We start from the raw sequence: 26270 nt of genomic DNA, 5'->3' as shown, positions 1-26270 counted from the left end.
ACTTCTAGCATATCTGATTTATCTTATTTTGTTGTATTTGTTTTTTAATCCGTGCTGTTGTCCTTCCTTTTTGCCATATTTCAATATTCTTATGTTTTTATTTGATATGTTTTCAATTGTTTTCTTTCTTTTACATGTCTTTAGGGCACCCTTGCCAATAAATAAAAGAAAATATTAAATTTGAAATAGCCTTAATAAAACAGCAGAATTGGTAAGAAGTAAAATAATCAAAAGTAAGCCTATGTTTTTTAACAGTAATGCTATTGCAGAGGTACAGTAAGTACCGTAATTAGTATATTTATAGAATAAGACCAAATAAATTTAACAGATGATGACATCTGGTTCATACAACACGGCAGACTAAATTTGCTCCTTCACCCAACCAAACTAATTTTTTAATAGATTCCCCTCCCTCAATGAAACATTTGGTTCACTGTGTGGAGGCATAGTTGAAACATTAACACTGGGACAATGTAGGAAAACTATGTTTTTGCTGTGTGTGTGTCTCACGGCCAGTGTGGGAGGGTTGGCAGCCCTGCTTTACATCACAGTAAACAGACAGCAGATCACCAACATGAAGTCAGTTGCCTTGGTTTTTGGTTTCCTTGATACAGCAAAACCTTTTAAACAGGCTACACACATAGAACTTTGGCATGTTCATGCTTGTAAGGGCCGTTTTTGAATGAATCTATGGGACTTGTGGTGAAAGTACTAACTATGGGATTGGATGAATGCCTTCAAATAGAAAAGTAATAAGATTTGTTTTACTTGGTTGTTAAACAATGATATAATAAACATTTTATGAATCATTGCGTGATGTGATTAACTGATGTTTTTATTAATTGTTGCTTGTAATGAAAGGGTGTGAGAACAGTCCCACAAGTTTTTCTTGTTACTCAATTAATACCTTAGGACATATAGTAGGCCCATGTATATCACTGACAGTGGAAAAAATGCCATCAGACTGTTCTTTTATAATAATGCTTTTTATTTATATAGCGCTTTTCAAGGACCCAAATATGCTTTTCAAGGACCCAAATACAAAATGAACATGAAACAGAAATCCTATCATAAGGATTTGAAGTGAGAAGTGTCCATAGACTAAACATCCTCTCTCAGTTTTCTGTGTGACTTTATTCAGTGTGCGTTCAGGTACACGCGCCAATCTATTTTCTCTCCAGTCTCTCCAGTGAAGGGAACAGTAGCGTTGGGTCCTCTTGGCCCGTTGCAAGCCTTGTTAACATCTCAATCAGTCCCATGGTCCAGGCCTTGTGTCAGTCCTATGGTCCAGGCCTTGAGTCAGTCCCATGGTCCAGGCCTTGAGTCAGTCCCATGGTCCAGGCTTTGAGTCAGTCCTATGGTCCAGACCTTGAGTCAGTCCTATGGTCCAGGCCTTGAGTCAGTCCCATGGTCCAGGCCTTGAGTCAGTCCCATGGTCCAGGCCTTGTGTCAGTCCTATGGTCCAGGCCTTATGTCAGTCCTATGGTCCAGGCCTTGTGTCAGTCCTATGGTCCAGGCCTTGTGTCAGTTCTATGGTCCAAGCCTTGAGTCAGTCCTATGGTCCAAGCCTTGAATCAGTCTTATGGTGCAAGCATTGAGTCAGTCCTATGATCCAGGCCTTGAGTCAGTCCTATGGTTCAAGCCTTGAGTCAGTCCTATTGTCTAGACCTTGAGTCAGTCCTATTGTTCAAGCCTTGAGTCAGTCCTATTGTCCAAGCTTTGAGTCAGTCCTATTGTCCAAGCTTTGAGTCAGTCCAATGGTTCAAGCCTTGAGTCAGTCCTATGGTCCAGGCCTTGAGTCAGTCCTATGGTCCAAGCCTTGAGTCAGTCCCATGGTCCAAGCCTTGAGTCAGTTCTATTGTCTAGACCTTGAGTCAGTCCTATGGTTCAAGCCTTGAGTCAGTCCTATTTTCTAGGCCTTGAGTCAGTCCTATAGTCCAAGCCTTGGGTCAGTACTATGGTTCAAGCCTTGAGTCAGTCCTATGGTCCAGTCCTTGAGTCACTCCTATGGTCCAAGCCTTGGGTCAGTCCTATGGTTCAAGCCTTGAGTCAGTCCTATTGTCTAGGCCTTGAGTCAGTCCTATAGTCCAAGCCTTGGGTCAGTACTATGGTTCAAGCCTTGAGTCAGTCCTATGGTCCAGTCCTTGAGTCAGTCCTATGGTCCAAGCTTTGAGTCAGTCCTATGGTTCAAGCCTTGAGTCAGTCCTATCGTCTAGGCCTTGAGTCAGTCCTATGATCCAGGCCTTGAGTCAGTTCTGTGGTCCAGGCTTTAAATCAAACCTATGTTTTAGGCCTTAAGTCTGTCCTAGTTTCTAGGCCTTGTTTCTGTATTATGGTCCAGGCCTTGCCAACGACTGAAGCTGGAAACTATCTAGCTGGCATAATTGACCTCTTATTACCTGCGGTTGGTCGTGTGGAAGACGACCTCCTGCCTCTTACTTTCTGAGTGCTGTTCCCCAAACCTCTTCTGACACATGGATGAAACAGTAGAAAGGGGTTGGTAAACTGTTATGACTGCCTTTGACAAGGGGCACCATGGAAACACAACAGCGGTCTATGGGAAATGCAAATGAGCGTGGGTTAACGGGACGCCGCCTCGGCACCGCTTGACGCTAGGACATCACCACTGGAAAATGTCGATGAGTTGTGGCTCGTGTGACGTAGGAGCCTTTCACAAGCCAGATATTTATCTGCACAGCATTAATTCAGTTGGATGATAATAACAGAGAGTTAGATAGATACACCCCACTAATAAAAACCAGTGGGGTACAGTTTACACATTTGTATGTAAATCTGGAGAATATCTGGGTGTACTGGTGTCACTAGACTATGAGCAGACCTGGAAAAAGGGCATAGAGAGAGAGAGAGAGAGAGAATGGGAATTATTTAATTTTAAATGCAGCTAGTTTGCCATTCAATTAAATAATCTGTCCTGAATGCGGCATCACTGGGTTGTAATGTTTAATGGATGACCTGGTGTTTTCTCCAGCTCTGCTGTAGCCAGTTCAGTACATTGGAATAATATGTATTGATGGTAATGGGCGGACTTGCCTAGGGTTCTCTATTTTAAACTATAATATGCTTGTCACATGATTATCAGTCTCTGACCTGTTTGTGTCTCAGCTAGTCTGTCACTGGTCTGGCCTTTGCGGTTCTGTTTCTTTAATCTTAGTATCGTCTACCTTTTATTAACTAGTTAGTCTCTAACTGTGTGTATGTGCAGGCTTACATATATGTTTGTGTGTGTGGTAATCGGTTGTATTGTCTTTGTAACTCAGTCATTAGTCCCTCTGCTCGACTCAGCACCATTTCCCAGTTCCCCGTCTGAAATTCCACAGCAACAGCCAGAGCCGACTAACTCCTAAAAATAGCCAGAGATCAGTACAGTATTCTCTGGTCCAGACAGAGTTTAGTGTTTCTACTAACTCAGGTGAATGTAGCAGGAGAGTGGAGCTCTAGCACCCCCCCTTGGTAACACGGCATAATGGTTGCTCAACGGTTGTCAAGGTTCTCAAGTGTTGATATTTGTTTCTCATTTAGCAGCTCTGCAGATACCGTACACTCATGACAGTTACAGCGGGGGCTCTGCACTTCTGGGTCCTTTGGAACATTTTGCATTTGCTCCCTATAAGTCTCCTGACATGGGGTGGAGCATTGCGGGTGTCTTGGCAGCTGCTGTCTTGTTGGAGGGAGTGTGGGGTGGGGTGTGCATAGGGCTGAGGGGTGGGCTAGCGGACAACTAACTAGCCAGTTGTCTCTTAGACCAGCACAGTGTGCGATGCCTAACTCGGAAGCAACCTATTCTGTTCCACGGCAGTTCCAGACGAAACAGGCCACAGCTGATTAGTCGTTGCTCAGGCCTACAGCCTGGGTTCCTGTCACTTACAAAAGCACACCACCCATATCTATGGCCTACAGCCTGGGTTCCTGTCAGTTACAGTAGCATACCACCCATGTCTATGGCCTGCAGCCTGGGTTCCTGTGAATTAGAGTAGCACACCGATTGTGTGTATGGCCTACACCCTGGGTCCCTGGCATTTACATTAACACACCATCCATGTCTGTGGCTTAGAACCTGGGTTCATGTCAGTTACAACAGCACACTGACCATGTGTGTGGCCTACAGCCTGGGTTCATGTCAGTTACAACAGCACACTGACCATGTGTGTGGCCTAGAGCCTGGGTTCCTGTCAGTTACAGTAGCACACCACCCATGTCTGTGGCCTACAGCCTGGGTTCATGTCAGTTACAGTAGCACACCACCCATGTCTGTGGCCTACAGCCTGGGTTCATGTCAGTTACAGAAGCACACCACCCATGTCTGTGGTTTGTATTCGCCACTCTCTCCAGCCCGTGTCAGATTCCTGGGATAACTTCCTGATGCTAAAAACAGAACCCCCCCCCCCCCCCAACTGCCGATACCACCCTCACCCACACCCTTGTCTGCATTGATGGAGAAGGGGCAGGCTCTCCACTCGGTTCTTGACTGTCACTCACTTCATTCTGGACGCGGCTGCCATCAGCGTTGTCGTCCAGCAGTTTGACAGCCGCTACTGTCTTACAGATAGATTTAGCGTTGCATTGTTTATGTTTATGACGTTTCATTTGGTCTGTCTTCTGTCACAATGCGGGACTAAATGGGGGGCACCGTTGCCCTCTGGGAAAAACCCGTCGCCATGTCTAACAGTTTCCGTGGTTATCGCACTATTTCTCAGCACCTGAACGACCTGAAGAAAGAGAACTTCAGCCTGAAACTGCGGATCTACTTCCTGGAGGAAAGGATACAGCAGAAGTACGAGGACAGCAGCAAGGATGTCTACAAGAGGGTGAGTGTCATTGGGGCATGGAGGGGTGGGAAAGGAGCTGCAGGGAATGGCCTGTTTTGATATTTCATTGACTGCTTCGTGTGCTGGTTTGCTTTGTGTGTGCAGAGAGAGAGAAAGTGAGTGAGTGAGAGAGAGAGTGAGGTTTAGGTTATTCATGTCCAGTTCTGTTCATCACACAGTTGAATGAATAAATACTGTAATCACAGCTCACAGCAAAAACAAGGACTTCCTCTGTATTTATCTTTCCTTTTGACCCGGAAGGAATTTAGTTGTATCTAAATACAATGCCACAAGAATGTTTGAAAACAGAGCGATACACATTTAATAATGTTTTTACAAATCTATAAACTGAAAATAAAGCAATGTCTAAACACTCACAGATAATAGTGACTGTAGAGTGTTATTACATCAAATAATGCAAGAGAATGTGACAATAGCTGTAATGAGTAATTAGTGATTCAGGGACTAGGCAGTGCAGATATACAGGTCATAAAAGGGACAGTTTTGGTGCTTTTGGTGGTTGACTGACGACACATTTACATTAACAACAACAACCTGCATTGCCCAGGGGGCACTTATGGTTACTACATGTCATTGTGAAAGTCATGGAGAGAGAGACCATATCATAGCTGGGAAAGTGACTGTGCGCACAGTGTCTTAGGTTACAGATCTGGGGCCCACAGTTATACTGTATTTCAAGGTGTCAAAATAGACCTGAAGCATTGGTCAGTTCTCTCAGGGGGCTTAGTGCTGGGTGATGTGGTTAAGACCGGTTCTGACCGGTCGTCGTGGCAAAGGTAATACTGTAACAGCTGTTGTCTGGCTAAGGGGACTGTTGGCCAAAAACACTTGAGAAAAAATACCTCAGACACATCAATCAGGTATCCTTTTTAATCCACTCCTCTGACCATAGTGTAGACATCAGTCAAAGGCAGACAGCTAGTAGTCTGTTCAGTAGTCTGACGGTAGCAGGTATCTCGTAGCCTGTTCTTTCCAGACCAGAGTCTCAGCTACTGTTTCTCAAGTACATTGTACGTAGTCTTTACCACCACCAATTCGATGCATTTTTAACATAATATGGTAGCGTGTGTTGACACCGCTGGGAAGTATGTGCAGTGACCTTCATGGCCCTTCGGATCTACAAAATCTGACTGAACTGAGGCTTGCACATTGCTGTTGACAGATCTGAAGGGACTCGTGATTCATCTGCTCCTTTCTGACTGACCTCATTTGGGTCAGTAATAATTATAGGCACACTCCCTACTGACCTACATAATAATGTTAGTTGGAAGGAACTCTGGCCTTTAGCACCTGAGTGTGATCACATCCAGAATAACAGGATAGGGTGGGACGTTTTTTGGTTTATGTATGAAATTGTGATGTGTATGGTTTTATGGATATGAATGCGTGTGTGTCAGATTTTAGGTTTTTACACATGCCGTATAGGGTGGATTTCAAGGCTCACACACAACCACACACACACACACACACACACATGCACCTTTCATTATCTGATGTTTGATTATCTGTGAAATATTCACCTTTTTGCTGATTGCCTATAAAACAGAACTGATAATATTCATGTCATTATTAAGCAATCTTTCCTCCAGGACTTTTCTATTAATGGTCAGCGTCGAATAATGTTTCACCAAGATGGGGTTGCAGTCAGATATCATACATGGAACCAAAACATATTATATAGATTTTTATCAAAGCTTGGACGTAGATGGGAATGAAACGTTCTAAGATGTCACCTACATGAAAAGAGAAAAGGTCAAATTATTAATGCTTCTTTAGATAATAGAAGCCAAAAACAACAACAAGGAAATGACACATATCTTGCTGAGTTTTTGAAAGAGGAGAAAGATGTTCAATATGTTGGAGGGACAAGGTGGGTGCTATTTTGGTACAAACATTTTCTCCTTGCATTTTTGCCGGACCGCGTAAGCCTGAATGACTGACTATACCTTGTTAAACAGCGTAGTGGTTAGAAACACGGCTCTGCAACCAGTAGGTCCCGTGTTCGAGTCTCATCACAGTTGAAGCAAATGATGCAATAGGATTTGTTCCGTTTATATAAAAGCTTTGCTGGCTACAACCTTCAGTAGCTACGTTATAGTAAGCTTAAAATAAAGCTGTTCACAGTTATGTTGTGACTATTTCTAGTGGATTTTCGAAGTACACATCCTTGCATGATTTTTTGGGGTAATATAGGCTATATAAAAACCGCTTGGGAGGTAAAAGAGTAGGGGTTTCCACGAATCTCTTGTCTTTTCACTTGACGAAAAAGTCAGTTATCGTCACCTATATTGATAGTAATTGTATCAATGTCATTCACGAATGAAAGAAAAATGCACGCTTTTGCGCCATTGAAATAGCTTTGGCTGCGTTAAGTGCAAGTAGTAAGTTAGATACCAGTAAGCCTATTACTGGCCAGTGTCAAAAGCTATACATTTCACAGATGCTTTTTGTGGTGAACTTAATAAGAAACGTTAGTCAGTTTAACACAATGCTTAATGGTGTCTACCGAAATATTCAAACTTGGCGTGACGTTAATACGTGACAAAATTATCTAATGTCGAGATGCTATACCGACACAGGCAATTAATGCATGGAACCGTGGTGTTGTGCTTAAAGATACAGCCAGTCACGTGGGAGACATCCAGTGAAAACAACAGCATTTATCACTTTTAATTGTGGGCCTGCTGAAATAGGCAAGCCTGGTTCCTTTTCTGGTTTCTATTCTAGAGGGCATCAATCATGATGAATACATAAGGTTATATGTAACTTTGGGAGAACACAGTTGTGAAAATTGCGAAGGGGGTAAAACAGTATATTGCAAAGTGGGTATTAAAAACTCTTTATATATCTATTTATTAGAACTGTATTTTTGACCTTTAATCAGGGTACAGTTACAGGTTATGAGGAATTTCAAACATGTTTATTTTATACTGTGTCACATATCAGACACGGTCTAATGAGCCCTCACTACTATGTCCATAGTCAGCCATTAGCGGGCTGTTGCTACCCTGGAGTTATAACTGTCCCTAATGCTGTGGTCTAGGGCGGGGACTGGGGGTTGTCTGGGGCGGGGACTGGGGGTGGTCTGGGGCGGGGAGTGGGGGTGGGGTGGTGTGTGGGTCAACTGAACTAACAGGTGTTCGTATCCCTCTGTTCTATTTCTAAACCGCTCATGGCAAACAGATATAGGTCAGAATGTATACTGTATTATGAAGCTGACCTGAATCAATCACATACAGTTCGTTACATGGTTCATCCTATTTGAATTGATCATACAGCCCATACAGCCCATAAATGGAATATTGTTGGTTTGTGGTGTAACGTGCCCTTCTGTTTGTTTCAGAACATTGAGTTGAAGGTGGAGGTGGAGAGCTTAAAGCAGGAGCTCACAGAGAAACAGAATATTCTGGACAAGGCCTTGTGAGTACTCTAACGTGTGTTGTTCTGCTGTCATAACGCGGCCTCCTCACTTTACATTGGGTCTCAACGTTCATACCACGGTCTTACTGTCCAGGCTGCCTCAGATAGATTCCTGCTGTCCGCTCTGCAGACTAAAGCTGCCCTCAGGGCAGTGGGTCTTGGTCGCTAACCCTAAGCCTCTCTCTGTCATGTACACTCACCTAACACAACAGTCGGAAAGCCCTGAGGAATGCATGAACAGGAGGGCTGATCCTGAAGTCGCTCGGTGGATGGACTAGACTATAGATAAAGCGATTGAGGAGAGAGAAAGATGGGGTGAGAGGGAGTTTGGGTTGGGGGTTCTGGGAGGTTTTGCTGAGCCAGGGACTATTTGAGCCCCAGCACTTGCAAATTGATAGAGAGCACAGCTGCCTAAATGTCTCTCAGTGTTAGAGATATGCCGTCTCCCCAGATCAAACAGGCATCCTAATACTGTAATTTATGCCCTCTACCAGGAAGCCCTTTCCTAGGAAAGCCCTTTCCTAAAGCAAAACAACCTATTTTCGGGACTCACTCATTGTAAAACAGACATTATTTAATTAGTGGATGCATTCCTTTACTATTTAACAAACACCTACCAATCAGCACCTTTTTTCAATTCATGAGTCAGCCTATGAATTAACAACTTAATTAATCAGTGTTCGATCAGGGCCCTGAAGGAGTGAATGAACCGGGTCCATCCACTAACCGTTCTAGTGGGCCTGTTGTGGTTCAAATCTGGTCTCAGGGCCAAGTGGTGCTCTCAAAGATTCATAAATAAACACGGTGTGGCTCCGTGACAGCCATGAGAGTTATTAAAAGACTCTGGCTGATAAGAGCCAAAGTGGAAAAGCGGTTAGAGCAACACTTTGTTGAGCGCAGCCCTGGGCTAACTCTTGACTGTTGTGTGGTGATAGTGGAGCATGGAGGGACACTAAGAACTGTCAGAGGAACATGACACGTTCAAGAGGTCTCCCTCTGTTGCCCAGTTAGTCTGTAGACAGCAGAGACTTGGGTTATGTTTTAGTATATCTACAATATCACTGTCCAGACAGAAAGGTTGTTTGCCTGTTACTGTATGTAAATAGAGGTCAATTCTGGTTTCGTTCTAGATGTTATATATTTCTGTGACTAAATACTGTCACTGTGATTCTGTGCACTGACAGGTCGACGGCAGAGAGCCTGACCAATCAGAATGAGAAGGAGCTACAACGTCGTTGTGAGGAGCGGCAGCAGGAGATCAGCCATTTGCACGAGATCCTTGAGACCAAGGTCCAGCTGCTGCAAGAGGTATAACACTCACGCTGGCACACTGTCACGTCACACACACACACACACACACACACACACAGGCACATTCATTTGTACACATTGATTAAGAGTGTGCTGTAGTATATTGCATACATTAAACCAGTGGTTCCCAACCAGGGTTACTAGGCCCCCTGCGGGTACTTGGCCTATTCCACGGGGGTTACTTGAAAACACTCATGACACCATAGGCTTACTAATGAAATTAACATTAGAGGTACTTCCGGGCTGCTCCAAGCCAAACAAAATTCTGTCGGTGGTGCAGTAACTGAAAAAGGTTGGAAACCACTGCATTAAACAACTCATTTGGACTACTGTCAAAAGCTGCGCTAGCTACAGCTCTTTCCGGCATTTTACATCTGTTTACATGTAAACAACCTTGGTATCATTAGGAGGCCCGGCTGGCACGGGGAGAGGCTGAGAAGATGGCCTCTTTAGCAGGGGCCGAGTGCCAACGTTGCTTGGCACTGGCGAGAGGGATGACCATGAGGATGGAGGCGGAGGGCAAGACTGCGTCACCAGGCTCCAGGCTACAGCAGGATGCCCTGGTGGAGAAGGACAGGTAAGCAGGAGAGCTGGCGACCATGGTGCCTCTGGCATGTGAAGGTGTCGTTTCTCTCAGAGACTCCCTGTCTTCACATTCCACCGGTCATACGTGCCTATACAACTGAGCAGACTGAGGAAATGTCTCACTTACTCTCTTTCTCAGGGTGATAGAGGAGCTGAAGGAGGCTAGGAAGTTGCTTAGCAGCCGGGTTGGAGAGCTGGAGATCAGAGTTCACAACCTCTCCTCTTCCCTTCAGAGGAAAGACAGAGAGGCAGAGGTGAATGTCCTGTTTTTTTGCCTTATTTTTTTTTTAACAGTTTACAGTATATCATAGACACAATCCCTTAGTCTCTCTGTCACTCTCTCTGTCTTACAGATTACCTAAAGTGTATCATCATTATCACAGTCAGAAACCTACTGAATTCAGCTTGCCAAAACAATTGATTTATTTTACCTTTATTTAATAATCAAGACAATGAAGAACAAATTCTTATTTACACTATGAAACTTACTCAGGACATTTAGTTTATTCTTTCACTGATTCTGATAATTGATCAGGCTCGCATGGTCCAACTCTGCTGTGGTCTCAGCTTTCTACTTAAATATTGGTCAGTGACACAGGTTACACATACTCTATATGGCCAAAAGTATGGGGATACCCCAAATAATTTTTTAGTTCAGGTGTTTCTGCCACACCCATTGCTCACAGGTGCATAAAATCCAGCACAAAGCCAAGAAATCTCCATAGAGAAACATTGGCAGTACAATGGTTCGTACTGAAGAGCCCATTGACTTTAAACATGGCACAGTCATAGGATGCCACAAGTCAGTTTGTGAAATTTCTGTCCTACTAGATCTGCCTCGGTCAACAGTAGGTGCTATAATTGTGAAGTGGAAAAGTCTAGGAACAACAACAGCCACCCACGAAGTGGTAGACCACGCTAACTCACAGAGCGGGGCCTCTGAGGGCTGATGCACATTGTGCGTAAAATCACCCATCATCTGTTGCATCACTCACCACAGAGTTCCAAACAGCCTGTGGAAGCAACATCAACACAAGAACCGTGTGTTGGGAGCTTCATGAAACGGGTTTCCATGGCCGAGCAGCTTTACGCCAGCCTCACATCAACATGTGCAATTTCAAGCGTTCTCTAGAGTGATACTGTACTGTAGAGTTTGGTGGAGGGATAATGATCTGGGGCTGTGTTTCAGGTTTAGGGCTTGGCCCTTTAGTTCCAGTGGAGGGTCATCTTAATGCTAGACATTTTAGACAATTGAGTGTTTCCAACTTTGTGGCAACAATTTGGGGAAGGCCCTTTCCTGTTCCATCATGACGGTGCCCCTCTGCACAAAGCGGGGTCATAAAGACATGGTTTGACGAGGTTGGAGGAATTCCAGTGGCCTGCACAGAGCCCTGACCTCAACCCCATTGAACACTTTTTGGATGAATTGGATCAGCGATTGTGAGCCAGGCCTTCTCGTCCAACATCCGTGCCTGACCTTACAAATGCTCCCACAGAGACACTCCAAAATCTTGTGGGAAACCTTTCCAAAAAAGGGGCTGCTATTATAGCTGCAAAGTGTGGGCCAAATCCATATAATTGCCCATGGTTTTGTAATAGGATGTCCAACCAGCTCATATAGGTGTGATGGTCAGGGGTCCCCATACTTTTGGACATATAGTGTACATATCATGTGTTCCACCCCCCCTGCTGTCCCCTTCCTGAATGGCTGATTCCAGATGGGTTAAACATGTTGTCTATTGTATGGATGTCACGCAAGGCTAACTCATGCTAATACACCTCAGCCTCTCCATGGTGATGAACACACTTCAGCCCCTCAGTCATGATAAAGGACTCACCTCAGCACCTCTGTCATTATAGAGGATTTAAAACATTACCTCCCCCCATGGCTATTTTGGGGGCTATTTTGGATATTAGAATGTTGTTGATTTTACAGTACCTTTTAGTGGAAATCTACATAAATCTGCGCTCAGGAAATGTGACTTTTTCCACAATACTTCACACCATCATGGAACCCAGTTATTCATGTTTTAGTTTTCAGAGTATTCTGAGGAACAAGAGATTTTGTTGATTACGAGTTAAGTTGTTTCGTACTGACCACATTGATTGTCTTATGCCTACAGTTGTTGCGAGGTGAGATGAGTCGAGAGAAGAACCCTGTTCAACAGGAGATGCAGGTACGTGGGTCAGTTGTGCTGTTATAATGTATTCTCGGTTATGGGAATCTGGATGACCTGCTTAAAGGAGAATGTAACTATTTTGCCATTTGATTTGGTTCCTCACCCCTATATATTTGCTAAGAAAAACTGTAATCTATGGCCATGTTTTCTTTTAACAGTTGTCTGTAGCCACTAATACTCTAAAATCAATGGAAATTATGTGAGCATTTTAATTTAGCATCTAAATTAACTAAATTCAATTCCATATTTGGTAAGATGTTAACATTTAGAATTAGAATTCATTTGAAATTCAGGGAAAGTAACCATCTAATTGTCACTGAAGGTGATTTCGGCTATGATAAATGTAAGTGATTATACACTGAGGTTTGTCCTATAATATAGGTATACACTCACCTAAAGGATTATTAGGAACACCTGTTCAATTTCTCATTAATGCAATTATCTAATCAACCAATCACATGGCAGTTGCTTCAATGCATTTAGGGGTGTGGTCCTGGTCAAGACAATCTCCTGAACTCCAAACTGAATGTCAGAATGGGAAAGAAAGTTGATTTAAGCGATGCGTGGCATGGTTGTTGGTGCCAGGCGGGCCGGTCTGAGTATTTCACAATCTGCTTAGTTACTGGGATTTTCACGCACAACCATTTCTAGGGTTTACAAAGAATGGTGTGAAAAGGGAAAAACATCCAGTATGCGGCAGTCCTGTCGGCGAAAATGCCTTGTTGATGCTAGAGGTCAGAGGAGAATGGGCCGACTGATTCAAGCTGATAGAAGAGGAACTTTGACTGAAATAACCACTCGTTACAACCGAGGTATGCAGCAAAGCATTTGTGAAGCCACAACACGCACAACCTTGAGGCGGATGGCCTACAACAGCAGAAGACCCCACCGGGTACCACTCATCTCCACTACAAATAGGAAAAAGAGGCTACAATTTGCACGAGCTCACCAAAATTGGACAGTTGAAGACTGGAAGAATGTTGCCTGGTCTGATGAATCTCGATTTCTGTTGAGACATTCAGATTTTGGCGTAAACAGAATGAGAACATGGATCCATCATGCCTTGTTACCACTGTGCAGGCTGGTGGTGGTGGTGTAATGGTGCGGGGGATGTTTTTTTGGCACACTTTAGGCCCCTTAGTGCCAATTGGGCATGGTTTAAATGCCACAGCCTACCTGAGCAATGTTTCTGACCATGTCCATCCCTTTATGACCACCATGTACCCATCCTCTGATGGCTACTTCCCACAGGATAATGCACCAAGTCACAAAGCTCGAATAATTTCAAATTGGCTTCTTGAACATGACAATGAGTTCACTGTACTGAAATGGCCCCCGCAGTCACCAGATCTCAACCCAATAGAGCATCTTTGGGATGTGGTGGAACGGGAGCTTCGTGCCCTGGATGTGCACATCCCACAAATCTCCATCAACTGCAAGATGCTATCCTATCAATATGGGTCAACATTTCTAAAGAATGCTTTCAGCACCTTGTTGAATCAATGCCACGTAAACAGTATTAGTATGGTGTTCCTAATAATCATTTAGGTGAGTGTATATATACACAGTTGAAATAAAAGGTCTACACACCCCTTAAAATGCCATGTTTTTGTGATAGAGAATGAGACAAAAATAAATCATGTCAGAACCTTTTTCACTTTTAATGTGACCTATAATGTGAACAATTCGATTGAAAAACAAACTGAAATTTTCGAGGGGGAAAAATGAAAACCATACAATAACATGGTTGCATAGGTGTGACACCCTCTTATAACTGGAGATATGGCTGTGTTCAGAATTAACCACTCACATTCAAACTCATGTTAAATAGAAGTCATTACACACCTGCCATCATTTAAAGTGACTCTGATTAATCACAAATAAAGTTCAGCTGTTCTAGTAGGATTTTCCTGACATTTTCTTAGTTGCATCTCAGAGCACAAGCCATGGTCCGCAGAGAGCTTCCAAAACATCAGAGGGATCTCATTGTTGAACGATATCAGTCAGGAGAAGGGTACAAAATAATTTCCAAAGCATTAGATATACCATAGAACAGAGTGAAGACAGTCATCATCAAGTGGAGAAATTATGGCACAACAGAAACATTAACAAGAACTGGACGTCCCTCCAAAATTGATGAAAAGACAAGAAGAAAACTTGTCAGGGAGGCTTCCAAAATGCCTACAGCAACATTAAAGGAAAAATGCAGGATTTTCTGGCAAGTACTGGCTGTGTGCTACATGTGACAACAATCTCCCTTATTCTTCATATGAATGGGGTAGGGTGTCAAGACTGAAGCCTTTTCATACAAAGAAAAACATCCAAGCCCAGCTGAAGTTTGCAAAAAAAAAACATCAAATCCCCCAAAAGCATGTGGGAAAATTCTGTTATGGTCTGATGAAACCAAGGTTGAACTTTTTGGCCATAATTCCAAAAGGTATGTTTGGCGCAAAAATAACACTGCACATCACCCAAAGAACACCATACCCACAGTGAAGCATGGTGGTGGCAGCATGATTCTTTGGGGCTGTTTTTCTTCAGCTGGAACTGGGGCCTTAGTCAGGGTGGAGGGAATTATGAACAGTTCAAAATTCCAGCCAATTTTGGCACAAAACCTTCAGGTGTCCTTAGCAAGCTGAAGAGAAAGTTCACCTTTCAGCCCAACAACGACCCAAAGCACACATCCAAATCCACAAAAGCATGGCTTCACCAGAAGCAGATTAACGTTTTGGAATGGCCCAGCCAGAGCCCAGACCTGAATCCAATTGAACATCTGTGGGGTGCTCTGAAGAGGGCTTTGTACAGGAGATGTCCTCGCAATCTGACAGATTTGGAGCAAAGAAGAGTGGGCAAATATTGCCACGTCTACATGTGCCATGCTAATAGACTCCTAACCAAAAAGACTGAGTGCTGTAATAAAATCAAAAGGTGGTTCAACAAAGTATTAGTTTATGGGTGTGCAACCAGGTAATTGTGATTTTTTTCCTTTTTCCCTCAAAGATTTCAGTTTGTTTTTCAATTGAACTGTTCATGTTATGGGTCACATTAAAGATGGAAAAAGTTCTGACATGATTTATCTTCTTTTACATCAAAATAACCTGGCATTTTAACAGGGGTGGGTGGACTTTTTATATCCACTGTATATATATATATATTAGAATTTATTAGAATTTTTGTGTGCAGATCAGTCATTAATGTCAACCAAGTCAATGGTGAATACTGTCAATATTAGCATCAATTCTGCTACATAATTTCACACTCAATCACACAAGCTCACACAAAAAAGACACAAAATACAGACAGAATAACACAATACTATCTAAGTGGTTTGTCATCCCTTGCTTTTATATCTGGGAGATGTGAGGGTCCATGCTCCAGGAAAACTCAAAAAAAAGAATCGGCATGTGGATTGGTGCACCAGTCTCCAGTGAGACTTTAACAATGTGTGCAGTTGGGAATCCAGTGCATTTGTCTGAGTGACACTGGACCACCTTCTCGGACTGGAAAGCACCACATGTTCTTGGTCTTGTTTCAGCACAGAACCGGTTTCTGGGTTACGTACACATGTACCTCGGGAATGTATATTGTGGATTGTGACCAGATGCACGACTGTGCCTGTCTTAGGTTGTCCCGATATCACAGTTGGGATCTTACCTGTCGTTGGCTAACTTACCGTCTTCACTGTGCTATAAAATATTGAACTCAAGGCCAGTAACCAACATAGACCAGTGTGAAATAGAAATACTGCGAGAGAGTTAACATGCTCTGTGCCTGCTGCAGCAAATGCTCTGAGGTTGCCCTCTGTTGGAACCCAATGCGAATTGCATGTTAGGTAGAGAGAAATGTTCAACATTTTAATTTCTCACTATACAGTACTGACAGTATTTTGCAGGTTTTTTAAATTTACAGATGGTTGAGAAATTAATGAAAAAAACATCACAAAATGTCTCAATAAGGTTTTGGGCCACCACGAGCTGCCAAAACAGTTTCAATGCTCCTTAGTCGGTGGGATGGAACACCATTCTTCCATATTGGGTTGAGATCTGGTGACGGCGAAGGCCACAGCATGTGGTTCACATTATTTTCATACTCATCAAACCATTCATTGGCCCCTTGTGCCCTGTGGATGAGGGCATTGTCATCCTGGAAGAAACTCTTTTCAAAGTCACTTACATCCTTTCCTTTTGCCATCTTGATTCAAAATCGAGGTCAGCTGGGCCTTCTGCATTTTTATACATGCCACTGAACATCACAGGATATTGTGTTATGCAGTACACCTTTATGGAAGCATTTGCATTTGTTATGTTCCTCCACTAATTTATTCAGGTTTTTCCTTTAATTTGTCACCCAGCTATATTTAGCTCTATTAAACCATCTTTTCTGTTACCATAGGGCTGTCAGGTTTGTCTTTAAAATATCTCGTTTTGTAATGACATTCATCTACAGTGACCGCTGTATTATTTCTGTTAGCATATATCACATTTTACAAAGCTAATGTATCCTGATATAAATGTGAGGGACACGCACAAACGTTGTCATATACACATACACACTCGCACACACATCGTTATTTTAACCAGGTCATTTTCTTTCCAGAAAAATAAACAGGGAAGGAATCTGTAGAGACTTAAGTAATTCCCACTGATTAGGATGAATAGAGTTTTGATTGCATTGATCGTTAGGGTCGATGGCTGTTATGGCTTCTTGTCTTAAGTGTTCAATTATTAGAGGTTTTTGGGTGACAAATTAGAGGTTTTACATTGAATTCCCGAAGGTCTATATCCTCTAGAGATAACAAATCACATATCATCATGTTATATCAACACAAAAAGCACTCTTAATGAAGGAATGCTGGGTGGGGAAGATTCATGTGCTTATTGCATGGTTAAAGGTTGGGGGGTTCCGAAAGGCAGGATCAACACACAGCATCATGTGATTGGTGGACAACAGGGACCAGCCACTCCTCCCCCAAGACACATGGAGGCCAAAAACCTGGGAGGTGATGGGAAGTTCTAGCCTTAGGGAAAAGGGGAACTCATTCTAAAGCATTTGCTTTTGGCTTCACTTACTTTTTTTTCAAGTAAATGGGCCTGAAACGGTGGCTAAGTTGTAAGTTTAAAGGACACAAAGAGTGCTTGTTGTTATATTATATGTAATATTATATTAGGTTATGCATTTATGTTTTGTTTATGTTTCTTTAAGAACGTAGTGTAATAAGACAATTAATGAGCTTGTGTCATTAAATAGACAATACTGGAAGTAGCATCCTATTTTTCCTAAATGTAGGTTTATAACCTCATAACTGACTATACACTAGGATAATAATAATATTTTAAATAATGAACTGAAACAATAATGTACATGTAGTTGGAGAATATAGAGACGACATATTTTAGTTTTTAGACTCTGGTTCAGGAAGTCAGGCAGGCACTCAGGGAATGCGGAATCAAACACCCCTGTTTTGTTGAAATGGTACATTCCAGTGTGGCTGAGTCTGATTCAGCGATGTCATCTCTCCCCGTTCGGAATGCCGGTATAACGGATGAAACTGAAATCAACGAATTAGGATGGGATTTAAGCAGCGATTAGTGTTGGCGGGCCAAAGCTAAACCTAACATAAAATGTAAATTGTATCAAAAACTAGGTATTTTAGGACTAAATTAATAAATCCTGCATTCGATTTGTATTCTAACATTCGTCGTTTTGATACAACGTAATTTAAATTGACTCCTAAAGCGTTAGGTTTAATAGGCAAATACCAACGTAAAATCCATTTAGAACTCTCCCGTTCCATAATTTCCCTTTCACGTTACGCTATCCAGTGATCCGCTATCACGTAGAATCAAAATAACTGGACAACGCATTTTTTATATCCGTCTCCACTGCTGTATTTTTATTTTGGGTGGTGAATTCCGTGTTCGTGTCGGATTTGCTGTGGAACTGTCATTTTGTTGTCAGGCGAGGCATGTACATTATTTTTTTTATATCTAGTGATAAAAATTACGACGTAGCCTATTCTGTTCCTATCTGAATGTTTGAAAAACGGAAACAGAAGATTTGAATCGTCTGTCTCATTGATATTGTGACAAGAACCACAGTGGATTTACAGCAGTCTGCCTTTGCTGATAACTGATGGATTTCTCTTCCTGATTAGGCTATATTTTATGTTAACTCTGTATGTTTTGCTACAGTCTGGCTATAGCCTATTATTTGAATGTGTTATCACAGATACGAATCACTGCACCGTTGCACTGAGATGATACCCCGTTTTTGTTTTGGGTGCAACGACAACTTCACTACAAGACGAGACTAATCTATTTATTTTGAAGATTAGACTACTATTTTAAAACATTGAAGAAAACGAATTTACTATTTTACAGTTAAATAATTATTTAAATCAATTGAGTAATGAATGGATTATTGATTTCTCCAACTTGCTGAAAAAAAGACACTTATTTGCCAGAACAATCCGAAAATACTTCCTTCTCCAGAAGGCTAAACTTAGCAGAACATCTTTGTGATGTTGGACGTGAAAATGAAGGAAGTGTGTCGGATCTGTGCTCGTGAACTCTGCGGTAACCAACGGCGGTGGATCTTTCACCCAGCCTCCAAACTCAATCTGCAGGTGCTGCTGTCTCATGTTCTGGGCAGAGAGCTGACCCGCGACGGCAGGGGGGAGTTTGCCTGCTCCAAGTGTGCCTTCATGCTGGACCGCATGTACCGATTCGACACGGTGATCGCGCGCGTGGAGGCCCTATCCCTGGAACGCATGCACAAGCTGCTGCTGGAGAAGGACCGACTGAGACAGTGTATAGGAGGCCTTTATCGAAAGAACAACTTGGAGCTCCAAGCCCAGGATGAGGCTGTCATGGAGATGGAGATCAGGGCTACTGGGACCAGGGGGACAGAGGGAGGAGGGCAGGCTGAGGTTGACTCATCCGTGATGGACCTCTCCTCCCTGACGGAAGCCAGGTACAGTGCTTTGCTCCAGAACGACCTGGCCTACTCTGTGCACGAGTGCTGGGCAGACAAAAAGGACGAGCAGAACTCTGCTCCAGAGGCCCAACGCCAGCATCATCACCCCCAGTGCCCAGGGTTGGAGGCTCTGTCGGGGCAGCGACCCAGGCGTTGCAGGGGCTGTGCGGCTCTGCGTGTGGCCGACTCCGACTACGAGGCTGTGTGTAAGGTACCTCGGCGGGTAGGCAGGAGGAGCACTTCGTGCGGACCCTATACCCGCTACGCAGGCGGTGCTGCAGGGGGCGAGGAGACCTCCACCGCGTCCACCCACACCCCCCCCCAGGCCCCAGGCATGGACACGGAGAGTGACCGGACCCTTTGCGATGCGGATCCGGAGAGTATGACCCTCAGCCCAGGCTCGTCGGCCGAATCTCTGGACACAACCGTGGACGCGGCTCGACCTTGCGACACGCACCGAGCGGAGGAAGAGGAGAAGGAGCGAGAGGAAGGAGAGAAGGCCCAAGGAGGCTCAGCTGCCGGCCTGACCCTGGAGCTGGCTCTAAGCCTAATGAGAAACTGGGAGTACAAACCTCTCAAGTCCCCTCAAGGCAGCAAGCTCCCGGTTCTGATAAAACCCAAACTGGAAACAAGCCCCTCGGGTCTACCTCGGTCCCTCCAGACCCCAGACTATGAGCTCTACTCCCACCCTACCATCTCAGAGCTGTTGACCCCTGGCAGTCAGCATGAGCTGCACACAGAACTGTCCGAGATGGAGGAGCAGTGGCTGGATGACTATGTCCAGTGCGGGCCATTCCGCTTCCAGCAGGTAGCTAGCAGCACCACTATTAGGCCCTGGCTCTTAGTCCTGAACTGTCAAGCCCAGACAGAGGGGCTTGGATTGGGGAGGGTATCAGAAGGGTATCTATTTGCCTGACCTGCCAGGGTGCTGAATGATTTCTCTTGCAGTGATTTGAAATGTCCACATAATCACAGTCTGTGGCTCAATGGTTTCTTTGCCCGGTCAATTCTATGTCTATTGCCTTATATGAATGAACAAGGACAGCATTGACAGAATTTGACTGGTTGTCTTTCTTAGTTAGCTGTCAGCCTATTACCCAGCTGAACACAGTCCTGTTTACCCCGCTCATCGAATCCTAGCAACACGTCTGTGGTCATGGCAATGGTTGCTATCTGACAGTAAAGCCTCTTTTTAGGCTCTCTGTTTAATCCACATCCATCTTCCTTTGTCATGTTAAACATTAGCCAGTGGCTACAGTAACTAGATACATGGCTAGAGATGAGTCTACCAATGCTATGAATTGCATTGCTATCGGTTGGTTTTTACACTGAAGGCTGATTCATTGAGCTGGTGGAACGGCATGTACAGTGGTCGTTAGAACGCAGCTTGAGTCTCATGTGTGTTCAGGTTGGCCATTGAGCTCCAGCCTGCAGATGGAAGAAGTACTCAAAAACAATGAGAAAAACCTTGAGCTTGCCTTGGGCTTTCTGAGTATACCTTGGAAAAAATGACTAATTTGAGGCAGAAAGGAGTTAGTTCAACAGAAAATGTAAAAGTGTCATTTAGCTCACTTTCATCACTTGTTCAGCATGAAAACATAGAGGGAATGTCAGTCACCTTGTCTCGTTCTTAGCAATGGATTAAAATGAATAGATATTCTCTTTTCTGCCTTTAAGGAGTCGTTTTGGAAGTTGGTATTGTTTAGCCTCTCCCACTGAAAAGCCATGGTAAATGGTACAAGTTAAATGACAATTATATTTTAGTTCTTTCAGCGCCTCAGATTCATAAAGATAGCAGCAACAGAATAAAAAACAGGAAATAAACACCATGCTGCCATGGAAACAGGGGCTACGTCCTCCAAAGGAAGTCATCATGCAGTTATCTGACCTTGTTACTTTCCACACACTGGAGTATGTAAGTGTATGTCTTTGTGTGTGTGTGCTGTTGAATTTCAGAAGCTGCTGGATGAGCAGCAGAACCAGCTGTCCCAGTATGAGAGTGCTGCGGGTCAGTGTGTTACAAAGCTCCAGAAGGCCCAGCTCCAGGTGCACACTTTACAGGCCAAGATCAGAGAGAGCGAGGCCATGAACCAGGTACCAATTCCCCCTCATCTGCATACCATTCTACCTTCTTGAGCTACGGTATGCCTATTTTTATTCTAAGGAGCCAGAGTTTCCGTAACTCTGGTATACTCCCATGGCCCAGATAGCGTTTCCAACTGAATGGAATCTCGTCACGCACATCTCGTAAATCCCACCCACAAATAACCTCTGTCCAAATGGGAGAGAACAACATTGTTTATTGAAAGGTTGGAACAATTGAAAACTTTTCCATTTTTGTTATATGACATTAAAACATGTTGTCTGGGAGCTGGATACCGCATTGGATTTCTAAATCTGAAGCAGCAGGTCTTCATAATGCTGTGGAGAGAGATGGAAATGTTTTGATCATCTCCTCAATGATTAAACATATGTCAAAACAGTTTTCTGTTCCTAAAAGTTGAATATGTGGCAAACAGAGAGGATTATTTTATTTTAGATTTAAAAAAAAAAATATATATATTGTTTAGGAGTGCAGGCTGAATTAATTCACAGGTAATTCACACATGCAATTCACCGTAAAGGCGTTTTCTAGAAGGCACCATAATCACCCAACAGGATCTCACTAGCTTGTGCTTGGCTCTGCCCACCTCCTTCCTAGTTTTCTCCCACACGGCTACTCTAGCCTCCAGTTGGAAACAACAGGTTGTTGGTGTGGTTGAAAATCACTCTAACATGTCTGTCAATGTATTATGTAGAACCTGCAGGTGCGTATGGGGGACATGGAATGCGAGCTGCTCCTGGTCAGAGAGGAGGCCCAGAGACTGGAACGAAACATTCTCAACCTCACTGACACAGTCAACAGCAAGCAGACTGAGGTACTGAGGGAGGGAGAGGAACTGGTCAGTAAAATAAAAAGAGAGGGAATGAAACACAGAGACACATGCGGCCAGACTGATAAAAATGGTTGTATGATAGTAGGAACACATCCAAAGCAGAGACACGGTACAGAAGAGGACAATGCATGGGTCATGCCACTTTGCACTGTATTCTGTTCCCCAAATGATGTCTGGTTTCGTGTGTCTCCCTCAGGCAGGAGAGTTGTACCAGGTGATAGAAGAGCAGAACAACATGCTGTGTTCTCTCAAAGAGCTGGCCGACCGACACCAGCTCCAGACGTCACAGGTCTGTCCTCCTGCCCAAACACACACCGATTGTAAAACATCATTTAGTAAGCTCTGTCTGACTCCTGTAGACCTTTGAATAATACAAATTTAATGTCCCACAGAGCTAGTGTAGAGAAGGCACTGATGACCCCGAACACACAACACAATGCATCCTCTATCTTTACACTGGTCTCACTTACTGGCTGTCCTCCCTCCACCCGTTTCATCTCCCTTTTCCCCCATCTCGGGTGCAGGTCTCGGGTGTAGAGATGGGACGAGTGCAGGGGCAGGTCCTGGCTCTCCAGGGCTCTCTCTTCCAGGCGCAGCTGGAGCTGCAGGCAGGTAGGAGGGCCCAGGTTCAGGCTACCAAAAGGGAGGAAGACCTGGCCCGAGCCCTGACACGCCTAGAGGCAGACTTTCAACGAGCCGCGGAGCACCGACACAGCACTGAGCAACATAACCAGGTAGGGGAGGTGTGTGTCTTTGGGGGTAGGGGGGTTTGAGGTGAAGCCTTCCTTTAATTTGAACACACCTCCGTTTCCTGTAGGACTTGCATCTCGCGCTGGAGAACGCTCGCTCAGAGCTGCAGCAGGTAGAAGAACAACTTAGTGAGATGGATGGAGAGAGACAGAAAGAGAAGGAGGAGATGGGGAGCACCATCCAAGAGCTACGGACGTCGCTTCAGGGCAAAGAGCAGCTGGTGCAGGTCAGACAAACACACGCGTGCGCACACAGACACAAACACTCGCCCACAGACACGCACGTCCTCCGTCACACACTCTCTCCCTCTCTCTCTGTCAGGAGTACTCTAAGTTGTTGGGCCAACAACACGAGCCAGGAGAGAAGAGAGACTCCCTGCTGGCCAAACTGAGGGAGCGCATCAAGGAGAGAGACCGAGCGCTGGAGGTGAGTGATCTCCGACCGGAGCCGCAGCTCAAAGGGGAGAGATAACAGCTAGAGGACCGCGTGACCACTGTGATTGACAGCCGCGTTCCCGTGGAGATGCGTAACACTGCTCTGTTTGGTGATATTCCGTCCCGTCAGCGGGCGGTGGACGACAAGTTCCGCCGCGTGGAGGAGAAGGAGGGCGAAACGCGGCGTCTGCAGCTGCTGCTCCGGGACAAAGAGAGAGACCTGGAGAGGCAACGGTGTGTGCTGTCAAACAACCAGGAGACCATCACGGTACTGACCAGCACGCACGCACGCGCACACACACACACAGAACAACATACGCACCTAAAAAACCTGGTGATTAAGACTGGATTTTCTGTGTGTCTCCTGGTTTTGCTGTGGACGTGTGTTTGTGTGCGTGTTAAGAGTCTGGAACTGCTGCTCCGTGGGAAGGGGCTGGAGTTGCAGCAGGTGTCCGAGGCTTGGACGAGTTTACAGCGCCACCATGAGGAAAGCCAGGAGAGACACATCCGTAGCCTGAGAGAGAGAGACGCGCTCATCAGCCAGCTGCAGAATGCCCTACGTGCACGGACCAAGGAGGCTGAGGTAACCGGAACTTCCTGGGAACAGCGCACTCCAGCGCAACCAGACGCTCGCTTATCCGGGTTGAGGTATTTCGAAACGATCGATTCTTGATACCTCAGACTTTTCCTTTCCCTCCTAGGACCTGACTGAAGCCCTGCTCAGTAAGGTGAAGCCAGGTCCCAGTGAGATGGTGGAGGAGCTGAAGGCCCGCCTCTCTCTGAAGGAGAAACTGTTCCAGGAACTGCTGTCTGACCACGGCCGGCTAGTCCAGGAGCACCACTCCCAGGTCCAGGAGCTGCTCGACACCATCGCAGCAAGAGACCGGTACATCAAGGTAATACAGCCCCACTGCGCTGAGTGGTAGCTTGGCCACATCTGAGGAACACGCTTGATTTCTTTGTTTGCCCACTCAGAAGAGACCATAAGATGGAGCTCTGATCCGGTAGATCATTTTATTCCCCAAAAGCCTCCCTCCTTTCCTTTTCTCTCAACTCCTCTCCTCCCTGTCCTCCCTCTCCTCCTCTCTCCGGCAGGACTCGGCAGGTCGTCTGGGTATGGTGATGACTGAGCAGACTGGACGTCTCCAGGAGCTACGCAGACAGTTAACCTCACGCTCCCGGACCTACGTGTCCCAGCTAGGTGTCCGTGGTCCAGACCCCCAGGAGACCGGCCCAGACCTCCAGGAGACCAGCCCAGACCTCCAGGCCTTGCAGGAGGAGCTGCGTCTGGCCCTGATGAGGGAGAGGGAGGCTCAGGCTGAGCTCACAGCCCTCAGGACCCAGGGCACAGCCCAACCAGTCGAGAGGCAGGCAGAGTTTCGAGGTGGGCATCAGAGGAGCATGGGGCTCTGTGTGTAGTTGCACCTTCTTGGCTACTGGGAGCAGCAAAGTGTTCTAAAAAGGGGAATTTCATCATAGCACACCTACATTGGTATTAATTTGTCATAAAAATACAACATTTCCTCAACACAATCGAGAATGAGCAAATTCTAGTTCTGTATTTTACTTAAAAATGTGCAACTTCCTCTGTACTTAGCTGTTCATAAAGTGCCACAAAATCCAGCATTCATAGTAAATATAGAAAACGCAGTACCCCAATGCATGGATGTACACCACGTTCTGTATATTCTGAACACATTTATCCCGCTTACCTCCACAGTAGTTAAAAACACCAATAAGTAATGTTTACCAGTATAAATATATTTTTATATATTTCTGCTTTCTCAACTTTCCACTAAATCTGGTTGTTAGTTCGATGAATGACACCACCATTTCTCTAAGACTTTGTTAGTAACCAGAATAACCGCAACCAAATTTGTGTTTAAGTTGTTAAAACGTTGATAAAACACTTCTGCTCATTATAAATGACAGTAGATAGGCTGACAGACCCATATCAAGCATGGGTGGGTAGGCAAAAACAGGCAGGCAACACCTGCTTTTGAAGGTAGGAGTGTACTTATTTTTGCACTATGACATTTTTCATGAATAAATAATTGCAGCATAATCTTTCAGTGTCATCTGCTAAATTAGATTACCTTACATGTCCAAATATGAATGAAAAAAAAGAAATTTCTCAAACATAATAGAAGTCACCTGAGGTTCCCCCAAGGTGAAATTCCCCATTCAAGATTTCAATTTTTTGGGGTATGGGTTTACTAATGTATGTTCTAACATGGTTATTTTGGTTTGATTAATTACAACTTGGCTGTATCTGCAAGAGACATTCATGTTTTATTCTAATTAATTGAAAAGCTTAAATCCATGGTAACTATTGATGTTTTAATGATGTTATATAATGATGTGTTAACAGTTGTGTAAAAAGCGTCTGTGAAATTGCATACCTTGTAGGCAGCCAGTGGGAAGGTATGAGTTGGGCTTACAATGCATACTTTTTACTTTGTATGAGTCTCGTTAGCATCGTATGTTTTGAAGTAGGTTTTGCTAGATTCTACTAATATATGTGTGCCTTTGCTTGTTCAACAGCATGTATTGTTGTGGTTATATACTATGTAATGGTACTGTCTATCTGGAATGCCTAATAATAACTGCCAGATTTATTTGCTTTTGCCGAAGTACAGTTCATTCAACAGCCATGAATAGCTTTGTCTTCAGGTCACTGTTTAGGACAACATTGTTTTAGTACCACGCTGGAATGAGCACAGTAAGTTCTTCATGACATGTGATCTTGGGATAGCTCCTGTCCTGGACTGGAGGGATTTTACATTTTTGTGTTTTGTTTTCTAGAGAGGTTAACCAACATGTTATTCTCTG

The 26270-nt window shown here is 44.4% G+C and overlaps 1 protein-coding gene across 8 annotated transcripts in view; it reads left to right on the top strand.

The window, feature by feature from the left end:
• Window positions 1-26270, top strand: part of pde4dip (phosphodiesterase 4D interacting protein) — a 78648-nt gene that overhangs the window by 31193 nt on the left and 21185 nt on the right. For 6 of the 8 annotated variants that reach the window (XM_010872507.4, XM_020049201.3, XM_010872510.4 and 3 more), the window contains exons 1-11: window positions 18314-20126; window positions 21275-21412; window positions 22117-22236; window positions 22451-22543; window positions 22779-22988; window positions 23072-23230; window positions 23326-23430; window positions 23569-23706; window positions 23842-24021; window positions 24140-24334; window positions 24534-24822. In XM_010872507.4, the coding sequence (XP_010870809.4) occupies window positions 18864-20126; window positions 21275-21412; window positions 22117-22236; window positions 22451-22543; window positions 22779-22988; window positions 23072-23230; window positions 23326-23430; window positions 23569-23706; window positions 23842-24021; window positions 24140-24334; window positions 24534-24822 (2890 nt within the window). In that variant the 5' untranslated portion in view covers window positions 18314-18863. Of the gene's footprint in view, window positions 1-4715; window positions 4827-8190; window positions 8268-9451; window positions 9576-9985; window positions 10156-10302; window positions 10418-12286; window positions 12341-18313; window positions 20127-21274; window positions 21413-22116; window positions 22237-22450; window positions 22544-22778; window positions 22989-23071; window positions 23231-23325; window positions 23431-23568; window positions 23707-23841; window positions 24022-24139; window positions 24335-24533; window positions 24823-26270 lie in introns of those variants that run through there. The other 2 variants (XM_010872511.4, XM_010872512.5) reach the window with 1 other exon arrangement.

This window comes from Esox lucius, chromosome 8, assembly GCF_011004845.1.
Source record: "Esox lucius isolate fEsoLuc1 chromosome 8, fEsoLuc1.pri, whole genome shotgun sequence".
Taxonomy (NCBI): domain Eukaryota; kingdom Metazoa; phylum Chordata; class Actinopteri; order Esociformes; family Esocidae; genus Esox; species Esox lucius.
Note: the sequence above shows the minus strand (reverse complement) of the source record. Positions and strands in the feature narration are given on the sequence as shown.